General features: G+C 49.1%; 1 protein-coding gene across 1 annotated transcript; it reads right to left on the reverse strand.

The window, feature by feature from the left end:
* Positions 1-3,610: 3,610 nt before the first annotated feature.
* Positions 3,611-8,531, reverse strand: LOC144157892 (uncharacterized). Its single transcript, XM_077688609.1, has 4 exons — positions 8,214-8,531; positions 6,277-6,318; positions 5,214-5,352; positions 3,611-4,113 (listed from the first exon to the last, which is right to left on the reverse strand). The coding sequence occupies exons 1-4, from the start codon at positions 8,313-8,315 to the stop codon at positions 3,908-3,910; spliced, it is 489 nt and encodes a 162-aa protein (XP_077544735.1). The 5' UTR covers positions 8,316-8,531; the 3' UTR covers positions 3,611-3,907.
* Between the last annotated feature and the right edge of the window lie 5,950 nt (positions 8,532-14,481).

Consider the following 14,481-nt stretch of genomic DNA (forward strand, 5'->3'; position numbering starts at 1 on the left):
CTCGAGCTACCGGGAGACAAATGCTTCCCTCCTGCAAAACCGGTTTAATCCATGCGCACTTGCCGTTGTAATCTGCTTGTGCCACATAGTCCGGGTGCACCAGATCAATGGTTGTCCCACTGTCTCGTAAGACGCGGCATGGCTTTCCGTTCACTGTTAGGTTAAAAAGGTACGGACTAAGTAGCTCCTCGCTAGTAGCAGAGTCACAAGTATACGAAAGGGCTGGCCTGGGCCTACGACAGCCTATGGCAATGTGACCGACCTCCTTGCATTTGTAGCAGGTAGGTGGTTGCCTAGCGTCAAACGGACTCTTTTTGGGAGAACTCTCCGAAGCCTTTCCCTCCTGTTTGTTTTGTGATCCTTGACTACTTGCAGCGAAGTCCGCCTTTTTCTGTGCCGTCATACCTGCGCCAGCCCCCTGCTTCGCCGTCCAAGGTTTTCCTTTATCTCCCGCTTTTGCGGGAGGAACCTCGTCCCTTTCTCCCCGGCGTGACGCGTACTCATCAGCCAAGTCGGCAGCTGCCTGCACTGTTACTACTCCGGCCCTATCTTGGATCCAGAGCTTCATTGGCTCTGAAAGCCTAGAAAAAAACTGTTCGAGAGCCACTACTTCAAGAGCCTTTTCGAAGTTCCCAAAAGCGCTGGCTCCCTTCATCCATTCTACCAAGTTGACCTTCAACTCGTAGGCAAACTCAGAATACGTGCTGCCCTGCTTCTTGCTGAGATTGCGAAACCGCTGCCGGAACGCATCTGACGAAAGTCGGAGCCTCTTTAGAAGGCTATCCTTCACTTTGTCATAATCGTCCGCATCCTCCATCGGAAGCCGCGCGATCACATCCGCTGCTTCACATGGCAGCAAACTTAGCAAGTTTCGAGCCCATGTGCTACGGTCAAGCTTCGCTTTTTCACAGGTTCTCTCGAAGTTCACAAGAAAGAGGCCCACATCTTGCCCTACTTTGAAGGGTTGCATTAGCTTAGATAAATCACAAAGATTTTGTCTTCCTGCTACCTCTACTCCTTGAACCTCAGCCATCTTCCTCACTTCCACCTCCAGGCGCAGCCGTTCTACTTCCAGTTCTTTTTGCTTTAGCTGGCACACCTGTTGCTCACGCCTGTTCTCACGCTCCTGTTCCTGTTGCTTTTGAATCTCGTTCCACGTTTCTGTAATATCTTCACTGCTCAGATTCAAGCCCTCGATAGCGTGAACAATTGCGTCTTTCTTCATCCCCGAATCTACTTCTGCTCCTAGCTCCTCCCCCAGAATCAGCAGCTGATTCTTCAACAAACGCTTCCAATCCATGACAGAGAACTAGTGTGGTGCGGCTCACTCTCTACCCAGAAGTTCCGGAAAAACTGCTTCTGTGGTAGCCCCTACCAGCGAAAAGATTGCACTTCTATCTTATCAGCCTGGCAACCAAAAAACCAAAGCCAGCACTCACCAGTTCACAGCTGTCAGTCTCCATGATCTCGGCGTGTTGTTCATTCTCCGTCCTCCAGGCTCAGATTCAACCGCTTGCCATCCAGTTGTTGCGTCTTGTAGCGAGTTGTAGCGACCGCAGTCTGCTGGTAGCGGGGCCGGTCGCCGTCGCTTCGTCGTGCCAGGACTAGGGGAGAGCTTAGAGCAAACTCAACGGGTTTATTTACATTTTTACAGTGAGTTGTCGAGATGAAGACAGAAGACAGATCTTGGCGGGCCGCAGCACGCCCTTTTTGTTGACCCCCGATCCCTAGTTCCCTAGGTTGGGGATCCCCATACAAAATAATGCGGACCAATGGTGATGTGTAAGTTCCTCGCTGTGAAGCACCGCCCTCGGGTTGGGACACGCCTTTCAGGTATGTCGACAGATGCACGGCACACACACACACACACACCCTTGCCACTCGTCAGGAGCATCTAGTCGGTGCTGCTGTAGTAGAGGGGAAGAACGGAAGACGCGCGAGCGCCTCGTATCTTTTTGGTGTCCGCCGCGCGCTGCGTTCCCACGGTGGGGTTCTCACACATACTTCCCAGGGAGCTAACAAGGTTCGTGGAATCACTCGGAAGGGTTAATGGCTTGACCATTGCCACTGCCTTCTTCGCTGTGCTGCCGCCGCCACTGGGTCCCATTGTCCGGTCGTCGCCGTCTGGGCTTTCACGCGCACACGCGTTCAGTTGCTTAGGCCGGGGGACGAGCGGCGGCTCCTTAATCCCTTTTGGGCAACAACACTAAACACCGCTCAAAAGCCGCTGTCAATCAGTGGCCGCCGCCGCGGTGTCGGCTTCCTTTCGTTTCCGTCGACAAGCGGTGGGGAGGTCGACCGGCGGGTGACTGACCCGCGCAAACATGGCACCGGTGAGTCATAACAGCATTAGTGTGAAAATCTAAGGGTAACCTATATTTGTGGTATGTGTGGGGCTTCGCTTGGCTTTCGGCTTCGCTTGGTTATCGGCATTCTTGTTTACATGCTACATCATGTTGGAAGCACAGTTGCTCAATATATACCAGTTGCAAAACTCCCATAGACCCCATGTATCAAAAACTGGTCCGCGATTACGCCTCCCCCTGCCCCTCTGCGCTGGGGGAAAAAAGGGGAAAGCATGCGCAAGTTAACTGACTAGCCTGCCATCTGTCGGCAGAAAGTTCAAGTAGAACTCAAGAGCCTGAAACTGTGGCCCTAAGTCACAAAAGAAAAACCGTAGAAACATATAAGTAAACAATACTGAATTGCACGTTTCTCAATTTGCAAATCAAGCTTTATTTTGTGAAGCTTTGTCATTAAGTAAAAGTTAAGCAAAGTTCGGTTTTTGTCTCCTAGGCGCCGCACTAATGCACTTGCTCCTGAGCTCGAACGAAGCAGGGGCGCTCGCGCCGCCAGGATCCTGAAGCGAAGTTTCAACTGGTGTCTATTGAAAAACACTGTTTCGAACGCCCTGAGCCCCGTTTCTGTGACTCGAACTGTAGGGTTTTGGCAAGCCTGGCGTCTGTCACCGGCTTCGAGGGCAAGTAGCACCAGGTCCAGGAAAATCACGCAAAGCGAACACTTCGAAACAAGATATCAAGCATACCTATTATGTCTGCTTTAAACAGAATGACTAGCTAACATATCGCGCCTGCGGCTCCTCCGCACCCATTGTCACTGTGACATTGAAGGGGTACCGATTGAGTTTCGACCACTGTGCAGCCTAGATACGGCTCTATGTCTAAAACAGAGACGAAGTCCAACCAGATTACTGCCCTCCCCATTGTTTTGCTGACCAAGAGATATCAGCCCCAGTACTATTCATTAGAGATTATACAAAATGCCCCGCACGTCCTCAGGAGGTGCGCGCATTTTGAGAGCACAGTAGACAGATTAGGCGTCATTCTAACTAGACGTCGAAATAGCCGCCAGGGTTGCAAAAAATTGAAATATTGCTGACAAAAATGGCGTAGCAGACATGCCGGCGAGTGCATACCGCGGTGCCGTAAATAAAGCATACATAATAATTAATACGAAGCGGTTATAAAGTTACCAAGAGTAGACACATGAAACATATATTCAATGAAACATTTCCCACGTATATAACAAGTGTTTTTAATGCAATATAATATTTAAGGTGTTTTAATTGTAACTATAACAAGTGTTTCTTTTTCGATCAGTAGTAAGCATAAAATGATTAGACAGCAAAAAAGGCTGTATCGCTGGGGGCTTCGCACGGTGTCTTCCTGACCTGTCTGCATAGGCGTCCCCGCCAACTGGAGTGTGGCTCAAGATGGCTGCTGTCTTACTTCGGTTTGGATTATGTAAACATCGCCTCTATCAATCAACCTCGATGAGAACAATACGCGCTGGCAACGGTTGCAGTAACTAGTCGCTAACATCTCTCTCTCTCTCTCTTTTTGACACCCAGCAATGTACTTCGAGCCTCTGTCGGCACCGTGCAACGTCACAGCACGATCTTGACGGACGCCTCGATACTTCCGTTCCGAAAAACGTGCCGGCGCCTGCGCCGCCTGTCGTAGAAGCTAGGCACGCAGTACTGTGCGCCCCTCACGTAGCAACACAGATACGGATACGGGCAGTCCTCGGGCAACGTGCAAACGTTGAAGAAGAAGCCCCCGCTGTTGTACGGCGGACAGAACCGAGGTTTCGCTGCAAACAAGAGAGAACATGGGTCATAAACTGACCGAACAGGAATAACCCGGTGTGACCCGGTGCGTGTGGTCGTGCGTCGGGATATAGTGGGAAGCAGACTAGGGAGCAAAAACGTTAATATCACTTGGCCTGCGAAACACGTCGGTCGACGTTGGCCCTGCGGGTGAGGCTGGGGAAAGGGTAACAGTGTAGGCAACAAAACGAGGCTTTGCGGTATACCCAAGCAAGTTAACCATTGCACACACATGAGTAGTAACCCAAGGAGCGCGACTGTTTATACAAGGAAACACTGGCCTCTCCTCCTACTCTTCACTTCAGCGTGAGAAGGAGAACAAGCAGCGGAATGGAGATTTCGGTATTCCTCCACTAGTCAGGAACGCCGCGTCCCCCCCCCCCGTACCCTCCTCCCCTACACCGTAAGGAACGGAAACAAGGGCGGAGTCATGGTTCCGAAGCCCATAAAATGAATTGTGACCTTATAAGTTTCTAGCTTAAATCAAAAGAAAGAACCTCAAGGATTCCCACTCGCACTGATCGTGAATTTCAAACCAAGAAAGTCGAAGAAGAGCTTGGGTTCGGTCTAGTTGGTATTTCATAATGCGCAGCTTCAGCGCACGAACGAAGAACACGGACAAAGAAGGCAAGAAAAACGTGGTATATGGATGACACTTGCGGGGCAGCACCAAGTTGATTAATCGTTTGTGTAATTCTAATTTTTGTGTACCTACTGACAGCTGTCCGTTTAGACGCATAGGTATTTCACCCTCGTTTAATAAAAGTGAGTTCGAAGTGAGCGTTTGTCCTTGTGTTCGCGCTCTTTTTTCGTGCGCTGAAGCTCCAAGTCAAGGGGTTGCGCTTTTATGTTTTCTTCTTCATATACCCATTGCAGTAAAGCCGTTGTTAAAATAAATTCCTCCGAACGAAAAATTCGGTTCATTATAAGCGACATTTAGTTAAAAGCGGTGATCATGTTCTCTCTCAGCATTGCAATCGGGGCCTTAAAAAGTTTGAATGAAGCACGGCTTCGCATGAATCGATTTCGTTATATCGACGGTTCTACGTGCTTTGAAGCGGGCGACACACTCGTCCTTACTTACGGCGCACGGGTTTCTTGATGATGGGACACGGTTTGGAGTGCTTGACACAACTGTCACCCCGGCTTAGGCCATAGATGCAACATTCATCCGGTGTACAGTCTTCGTGGGATGAGCACGGTCGGAACGTTCCACTGTACACCTTGGCGCGAAAGAGTTCGCGAAAGATAACACTTCACTCGATACGTTTAACAGATATATTAAAACGAAGTTGTTTTCGACGCCAAAGTTGCCATGGGACCATTATAACATCGCACTTGTACATGGCACAGAACAAATGAGTCTACGCCATTCACAATTGTGCTCCTACTACACACATAATTTCAATGATACCATCTTAATGTTCAGAACGGTAAGCTAATTCACTGTTCGGTCAACAACAATAGAGTATCTGTAGACAGTAGCTCCAAATTTTAAAGTAACTTTAATCGTGGTTTTATTTTACCAGAATAAAAATCGTCGACAAGAAATCAACTTCAACTATTTTCTTTGTAACTTTGCGACTCATCTGGTGACCGTAACAACCGCAGTATCTGGCGTCTCACACATGAGACTGTATTTTCGTTTACACTGAACGACTCTTTGGGCGCTGATTTATTGATTTATTGTGGGGTTTAACGCGCCGACGCTACACAGGGGATGAGGCGCGCCGTACTGGAGGGCTCCGGATTAAGTTTGACCACCTGGGGATCTTTAACGTGCGCCGAAATCTAGAACACACAGACGTTTTTGCTTTTCGCCTCCATCGGAAACGCAACTGTTTTTGGCGCTCTTTGGCCTAGTTGGCATGCCACCATAAAAATCTAATCATCATCATCACCCATAAGCGGCCGCCGCGGCCGGGAATCGAAATCGAACCGCGTCTTTGGGCCCAGAACCACAATGCCATGGCCACTGAGCCACCGCCGCGGGTTCTTTTAGCGATGCTTGTGCAGTTCTGATCCGCCAGGTGTTGGCGCAGTCGCGATTGCCGGGTTTACTGTGCGCATGCTGGTCCCTGAAGCTTGATACACCCGTCCTGCCAACACTCCATCGTCGAGGCTCCTCTAGCAGCTGCGATACTCACCGGTACTCTGTCTAACTTATGAGACTGGTACGCGGGCAGCTCCTGCGGAATTGATAAGACAAGTTGCAAACATTTAGTAGAGAAAGGCCAATAAACAGCAAAAACAAAATAAAACTGACGCTATAAATAAAGCCTGTAAAAATACTTGGGTAGTCGTCAACCATGGTGATGCCGGTTGGCGTTTTCGCCTGCGATGACAGGACGTCTGAGAGCCAACACACACACACGTACGCACGCACGCGCGCGCGCACGCACGCACGCACGCGCGCACACACACACACACACACACACACACACACACACACACACACACACACACACACACACACACACACACACACACACATGCACACACGCACACACGCACACACACGGATACTCACGAAACAATATAGAAATAGAGACACTGAACACGCTTGAGCTCGGCGTCACTTCCGAGACATAGAGCTACTTTGATGGTGACTACCTTACGGACTTGAAGTTCCGCTAATGGAGTCATTCCACTCTGTGAAAGTGGATTACTAGTGAAGCTGTATAAAATACCCATCACAGGCATGGGTTGAGAATGCATGGTATTTATCTTTTTCGTCAGTTGGTAATTCTAGAAACCATGGCTTAAAAATTACTAAATCAAGTTTCGAAAGACAAGAGTTCCATCCTAGCAGACAAACATGGGGCTGTCCGTTTTCCTTGCCTACAGAAAACCGTGTGTTCACAGCGGACAAAAATTCAGCAATCTTTACACTTTTACTGTGAACAAATTACGTTAAGTAGAAAAAAAATCTCGGGTTAACGATACAGCTGTCTTAGCTGCAAATCGTCATTAAATTTTTGTTTGGAAGGTTTCGAGGAGTAGAGAGTTGCAGCCGTTTTTTGCAACCATCCGCCTCCCGTAGATGCCCATGTAGAGAGAGAGAGAGAGAATAGTCTTTAATGATACTGTTGAGGTTAGCCTGGCCAAGGCGCCTAGCTTGCGACACCAGATGTATGAAAAAATGAAATCGATGAAGGGATGATGATAATGGCAGTGATGAAAATGATGCGCTCATTAATAGAGACCTGTCCAAAGAGTCTGATCAAGTCCTGTGCTTCGCAGGAAAGACAATAGAGCTTTTGTCACTCGACATGCTCGTTTAGAGTTCGACCAACGGCCTAGCACGTCACTTAGACTTAGTCCTCTAGAAAGCGGAAGACCCAAGGACACTAAAAGGGTCGTTCTAGCTGCTCTATACCGCGTACACTCACATATTAAGTGGTTCAAGTCCTTGCGCACGTCACAAAGAGTGCATAAGGGGGAAACGGCGTGTTTCATCTTGAATCGAAAATAACTTGTGTAAGCGACATTTAGCCGCACGCGGTGAAGAACCGCTTCGTCATGCTTGGAAAGTCCATCAGGCATCCTATAAATGAATGCATGCGGTAATTCTGTAACGTTTGTAACTTCACTGTGAATCAACGAATTGTGTCAACTAAATGAAACTCGTTGTGGTGATAGAGTCTTCTTTTGTAGGTTAGTTGTCATCATTTTTTTCTTGAAAAGTTTTAGAAAAAATGATAGTTTCTGCCGTTTTGTGTTGAAACTTTAAAAAAATCACGGTAAGTTCCTTCTGCCGCCAGGCTTTTTCAAATCCTCATGTTTGTTGACAAGCAAAAAAAAAAAAATGCACGATACCCTAGCCATAAACAGGTTATATTTGATGCACTCACCTCCTGAAATCATACAGAGTTCTGGCCAACGCCTTAAAAAGAGGTATCAATCCATTTTTTTTGCACCGTGTCAATGCATGCGGCACAGTAGTGCAAATATTAAACGATATAAACACCAAATTTGGTGTTATATCTAGCCGAAACTTCTGTTTGCGCGGCTGGCAGGCTGTGCTGTTGCGCTAGGATACCACCGCACGAGCAGGGCACTGACAATCAAGCGTTGAACTCACCGGCGCTGGGCTCTTTCCTTGTTGTTGACCCGAGGAGGGCAAGATGAGAGCGACAAAAAGCAGCGAAAGCACAGACGAACGCGCTCTCTCAACGAAAGCCATCCGAGTCGTAACACTCTTTACAAAGCGCAGAAAGTTTACCGTGCAACTAAGTATATTCGCTTTTCAAAATCCTATCGCCTAATCCTTGCGCGCGAATGCTCCCTCGCGCCCTTTCGGATGGCGTTCGAAGGACCAAGTGGAAATTTTCGCACGCTGTAACGAGCCGATAACGTGAGGCACGCGTGAGGCATGCCGGGATATACTGCCCTTTCTCATTGCCTGCTTAGAGAGGTGCTGATTTTTCCACGAATCTCTCTGAATAGGTCCTCTGCCTTTGCACTCAAAAACATCGAACGAGTGACTGCTTCCAGAGAGAACGCGGCGCTTTCTTTGCCCTCCAACGTACGTTTAACCGCGATTTTTAATTTTCCCGCGGTTCTTCCTTTTTTTTGAAGCTTTATCAGTTGTGAAAAGAAACCAGCGGAGCGGAACGCAGCTTTTACTGCATAGTAAGCACATTGCCCGCTCAGAACTTAGCGTACGAACGTCGGGGTGTTTACGAACTCGGCGGCGCCCTACTCGCCCCCTTTTTTTTTTCTTTTTCGTTGAAATATTTACCTCCAAGAACTGAACCGTTTGCTTTTCAGCATTCGTGTTGTCAGTGCGCAAAAAGAAACTGGCGCGCCTAACGTTTTTTTATGCGACGTCACGACTTTCTGGGCGCTCCGGCTTTCCGAGTTGGACCTTCCTCAGACGTGAACATAAATGCGAGTTCTCAACGTAGAATTTATATATCTCTGCCTGCATATTTTTATTTGCTGCTGTAGCCCTCAACCTCAGGGTATTAAGAAGCGACTTCAAGGAGACTCCTTCTTTTTCTTCTCTGTTTTTTTCGGTCTTCTTGAGATAATTAGATTACTCTTTCGGGATCGACGTCCTTCTGAAACGACGTATCAAAATTTCGCACTTTTGAGGGCGCTGCCGTAGCGATTTTCTGAGAAGGGAAAGATTGGCGCAGCTTGCACTGCTGGTGCAACACTGGAGGAACTCTGGCCGCCCCTCTCCTTTCGTCGGAGACCCGGCTGTTGCACTTTGCATGGATTTCTGAACTTGCCGCTGAAAGTTCTCCATGGCTGGCAGTCCTGGATCGTTTTGTCCACACGCTTTCGCATCTCTCCCAAAGTTGACCGCGTTAGCACGCTCTAGAACCGGCGGCAACCGGCTTCCCGAACTCGGCTTCTGTAGAGCGAACTCGGCGTCTGTGCTCTCCAATTCAGGCGCGAACGCACGTGAACTGGCGAGAAGAGTTGCACGCGAGAGGTCAAGACACCAAGGCTGCGCCGAGTGTTCCGGAACGTCGAGCTGGCCGACGCCGGGCACTGTTCACGAGGGGCACACTCCCGTGCGCCCGGTATTTTTTCTTGGTATTTTTTTTTTGGTAACGCTTGCCGGCGGAACTAAAAGCTTAAACAGCTCTGCTATTAAAAGTCGAACGCGGCTTTGGAGTCACGATGCCCTCGGGCTGTACTGCTTGCTTCTCCAACTTCGTCACTAGCTTCGTTGTGACGTCACTTCCGCGTGCTTCCGAGTCCCACGAAGCATCACACACAGGTCTACACAAAGAAGTCATGGGAACTGAGAATCGACACTGAAAAGTCACGAGTACAAGTACAAGTGCAGGTGCCGTCAGAAGTAATTGGAGCACGGTAGCTGTGGACGAGTCGCATAGGAGCGCCGTGTAGCTACACCAGCGGTAAACGTAAGGAGCAGAACACGCATGCGCGCCTGCCGACGGTGATAGCCCATCTATATTTCTCAAACCACGCCTAACGCGGCTTCGAGTATTATTCGCAACATACTGGTCTGAGCGATGGCGCTGATAGCACAGGCAGTATCTGGCAGCGCGCTCACACACTTCCAGAGCGCGAGCTGCTGGAGAAGCGTCGCAGACGCAGGGATCTGAAGGTCTGAAGTGACAATTTTTGTTTTCTAATATTTTTGGGTGGCTCTGCTATCAGCGCCATCACCGAGATCAGTATGCTGCGAACAACGCTCAAAACCGCGTTAAAAGAATTCGTGGGTTCAGAAGTATACATGGGCTATCAACGTCGGCAGGCGCGCATGCGTGTTCTCGTCCGTTCGTCTGCCGCCGGCTCAGCTACACGGCGCTCCTATGCGGTTCGGCCGCAGCTCCCGTGCTCCAATTACTTCTGACGGCACCTGTACAAGTACAAGTACAAGTACCAGTACAAGTACAAGTACAAGTACAAGTACAAGTACAAGTACAAGTACAAAGTACACGTTTGATTCCAAAGACGGCTGTCCCGATAACAATGGTGCCAATTACCGTATTTTAGAGATTCTAAGCACCCCCAGATTACAAGCACCCTCCCCTACTTTCGGACAAAAAAAATTGAAGAAAAGTTTGCATGCGAATCTAAGCACCCCCTTTTTACTAAGCAACCATCGCAAGGTACATTTTAGACAGACTGAAGCGGCCCGAGTTGACGCTGGGGCCAAGTCATTTACGAAGTTTTCAATTACAAGCCACTTTAACGGAACGGAAGACGACCTATTGGGGCTGCTGAGAGCGGCGGCCCAAGCGGCACGACGGACTCGAATGGTAGCGCGGATCAGACGTAAGCGGTCTTTTCACTGTCTTTTTCTTTTGAACGTTTGCCAAATAAAACTTTGTTCCTTGAGCCCGCCTCGTAGAGATACGGCCGCGAAAATAGTGGCGGGTGGGGGGTAATTTAGCATTTTCGAATCAAAGCACCCCCCCCCCCCACACACACACACTGGGGATCCCGACCATGGAAAAAAGGGAGTGCTTACAATTCGATGAAATACGGTATATTGCAAACTTCGAACTGATTGATTGATTGATAGGCTTTAATGAGAAAGAGGCAAGAAGCCCTGGTGGGGAAAAGGGAATAAGGGGTGGCGGTGGGGAGAGGGCTTACATATTATCAAAACGTGATAGTATTCAGTTCTTGTGTAGCGCTCTTGAGTAAAAAAAAAACACATTGAAGGGCAGTACTGTGAAGCTGCAGAAACTGGGCAACACGTTGCTCATCTTCCACGTTGCTGATCACCGAAGAAGGGACCGGCGTTCACGTAGACTATTGAGTTTGTAAGAGAAAAAAAAAACACACTGAAGGGCACTACTGTGAATGTGCACAAACTGGGCAAAAGTTCTTCCAAAGGGCACATTGAAGAAGGGATCGTCGTTCACGTATCAGACAACCTTATAGAGGCCACTGTGTAGTGAAAACCGCACAATTCCTTCAAGTAGGGTGGTGTCACTGCGAACTCTTAGTACGTGTTCTTGCACATCCTTTGGGAGGGCATGGGAGGCGAGGAGTTGTTCTCGACCCCGAGCAAAGTGAGGGCATATCCATATTAAATGAAAAAGGTTAGAGTCAGTGTGTGATTCACAAAATGGACATTTTGAGGGAGAGTCCCTATGTGGATGAGTCCATTTACGGATGATATCCGGAGTATAGGCAGAGTTCGCGTAGACCTTATTAGCAAAGATTTCTCCTTGCCTATTCGGGCAATTGAGAGTAGAAATGAATCCTGGTGGCGATGCATCAAGCAGCCGTTTCCTACTCATCATCTTGTACTGTCGGTATTGCTGGGGCCAAATAGGAAGGGATGCATGCGGTTGTGGAGGAGCAGGCTCGTTATGTGGTGGGACCGAAGAGGTAGCCATGGGAGGATTGAAGATACACTCCCGGGCAGCATTGTGTGCCATATGGTTACCTGTGGTCCCTAAGGTGTGAGCCGGGGTCCAGACCATGCGGATTTGAAGATTTTCGCAGCGTAACTCTTGAATAGTTCGAAGTATTGTAGTGGCCGTTGAATTTAATGAAAAGGGATGGTTTAGTTCCCGAAGTGCAACATGTGAGTCGGTGATAATGCGATATTTTCGAGACGGCAGGTTAGAAACACAATTTTGTAGGTGTTGTAAAGCTCCGAGGATGCCGAAGAGTTCAGCTTCTTCAACAAGACCGTATACATTGGTAATTTAGAACAAATCATCTAGATACTAAGGAAAACGCATGAATCAGTGGTGACTCCCCTGCCACTTTCGGCGATTTTTTATGACGTCACAGAACCGTCTTTGTTCGATTGGCCACTTACCCAAGAAACATGACCGGACCATTGCAGTGGGATCTAAGGCTGGTTCCGCTTGATCGTACCACTTGAGTGCTAACGTGCGGCTAGCACACCGTTTGTAGTGCTGGACCTTCTTACGTCCCTGTAGCGCGAAATTTGAAAGTTTCTCAATATTGTTTTTTTTTTTTTCGATTAAACACTCCTTTCGTAGCTGGAATCGTGATGAGCGAGTTAACAAGGGCTATTTAGAAGAACTGCGAGCTGGGCTTGTTGGTAAATTTTAATGGTGGGAAAAGTGCTACGACGACGAGGACCCGTGCACTTGCTTGTACTTGGTTGTCCTTGCTTGTCCTTGCGTGTACTTGCTTGTCCTCGTCGTCGTAGCGCTTTTCCCACCGTACCAAGGGCTAGTTCTTTCGAATTAATAAAGGTAAGGGATCGAGTGCCCCAGTTGGTGTTGCGTAATTTGAAAAGTAGAGTGCAAGATAGGACAGGGATGGTGAAGACAATACTCAAGTGCACTACTACAACTGAAGTTTTATTTTTTCGTGCCCACTACTCTTCAAGCACACTCAGAACAGACAAAACACAACAAAAATGCAAAAGAAAGTGTAAAAGTACAAAGGAAAGTTGACACGGGCCCAATTCGCGCGCTTCTTCCCGGCTGTCATCAAGCCGTGAACCATCACAACCAAGAAATTCAATGGGGAGTTTTAGAATAGGGGGCCCCAACGCTCTGGGGCCCCAACGCTCTGGGGTCCCCAATCGTCTTGGGGCGTCGCACTGCGCATGCGCAGAACCCAAGCCGTCCTTGGGTTTTTGGTTTGCGTCTAGCGCGCCCGCTATTTTGCTGAAATAGCGGGCGCCCCAAAGCTGGAGTTTGCGTTCTTGCGTCGCTCTCGCAGCCAGCGAGATTGCGCGTGACCATGGCTGAAGCGAAACCTGCGGCTCGTTCCTCGACTCACCCGATCAACTACGACGACCGCTGAGCGGAATTTGCAGATTTCGCGCGTCGTTGGCAAGGAATGGATAAAGCAGGCAATCGTGAAGTGTGTTCTGCCTTCCGAAACAGTCCGCGCACGCCCCGGCCGCGCCTGCCAGCTCGGCACACTCAGCGGCTCGAATAGGCGCAGACTACGGTAGCAACCGCTTGTCGCTGCTCTTCCGAATCAATCTGACCGCTAAGAAGAACTTCCACATGCGAGAAAGTAGGTATTAGTGTGGTGCAAAATTGTGCTAGGGATTGTTATCAGGGTTTATTTTAAAAGCGTCGATCAGATATCTGCGGCGATGCTAAGCCTACGCTGACCGGCCGCGGAGGTTCTGTGGCCCGCCCAGTCGCCGCGGTACACCGAGCGGCCGAGAGATGGCGCTACCCACGCGGAAGCATCGAACAGGCTACGCAGATGTCTTGATCACAGATCGCTCAAACGGCCGTTATAGCTTAAATAAAGTTCCACATGCCAGAAAGGGGGTGATAGTGTGGTGAAAAGTTGTATTACGGATTGTCATTTGCAGTTGCATAGGAGCGTAGAGAGCAGCGATCAAATATCCGCCAGGATGCTAAGCCTAAAGTTCCCATCAGCCGAGCTGACCGGAGAAACGCAAGCCGGCTGCGGGTTGTTGGGGGCGCCCTTCTAAAACTTGCCGCGCGCGAGCGCGTTGCGTTTGGGTTCCCCTAACTTCTTGGGGGCCACCAACGCCGGATTCCCCTATTCTAAAACTGCCTAATTTCTCTGGTCGCTAAGTGGGAAGATGGTACGCTGACACTACTGTCATGTGCACCCTGAATATATGCAGCTTCAACAAAAAATAACAGGCTTATTTCGAGACAACAAAACCAAAAATGACATGCACAGAAACAGTAGGTCGAAACACACAACGCTGATGCGAACAACGCGACACGGATGGTGCCTCAATTCACGCGCGTCCTCCGTACACGAAGGCGCTGGCATCGAGGCGCCAACTGTCGGCGCTCATTAGCGTCATGATGCGCTACTTCGCTACGCCTCTCCTAGGCAGCAGCACCATCCGAATAAGTCGTAGTGAAGGGCGTAAGGCGCGTTCGTAGAACTGCTCACGTCTGTATTCGTAGCGGAAAGGG

This window comes from Haemaphysalis longicornis, unplaced genomic scaffold, assembly GCF_048455015.1.
Source record: "Haemaphysalis longicornis isolate Haplotype H1 unplaced genomic scaffold, Haemaphysalis longicornis Haplotype H1 scaffold_10, whole genome shotgun sequence".
Classification (NCBI taxonomy): Eukaryota; Metazoa; Arthropoda; class Arachnida; order Ixodida; family Ixodidae; genus Haemaphysalis; species Haemaphysalis longicornis.

Bases quoted from the DNA above. Each gene is read 5' to 3' on its own strand.
- LOC144157892 (XM_077688609.1), bottom strand. From the start codon at position 8,315: ATGGCTTTCGTTGAGAGAGCGCGTTCGTCTGTGCTTTCGCTGCTTTTT. The intron at 5,353-6,276 runs GTGAGTATCGCA...TTTCGCGCCAAG, and splicing joins ATAAGTTAGACAGAGTACCG to GTGTACAGTGGAACGTTCCG. The intron at 4,114-5,213 runs GTAAGTAAGGAC...TCTTGTTTGCAG, and splicing joins CATCAAGAAACCCGTGCGCC to CGAAACCTCGGTTCTGTCCG.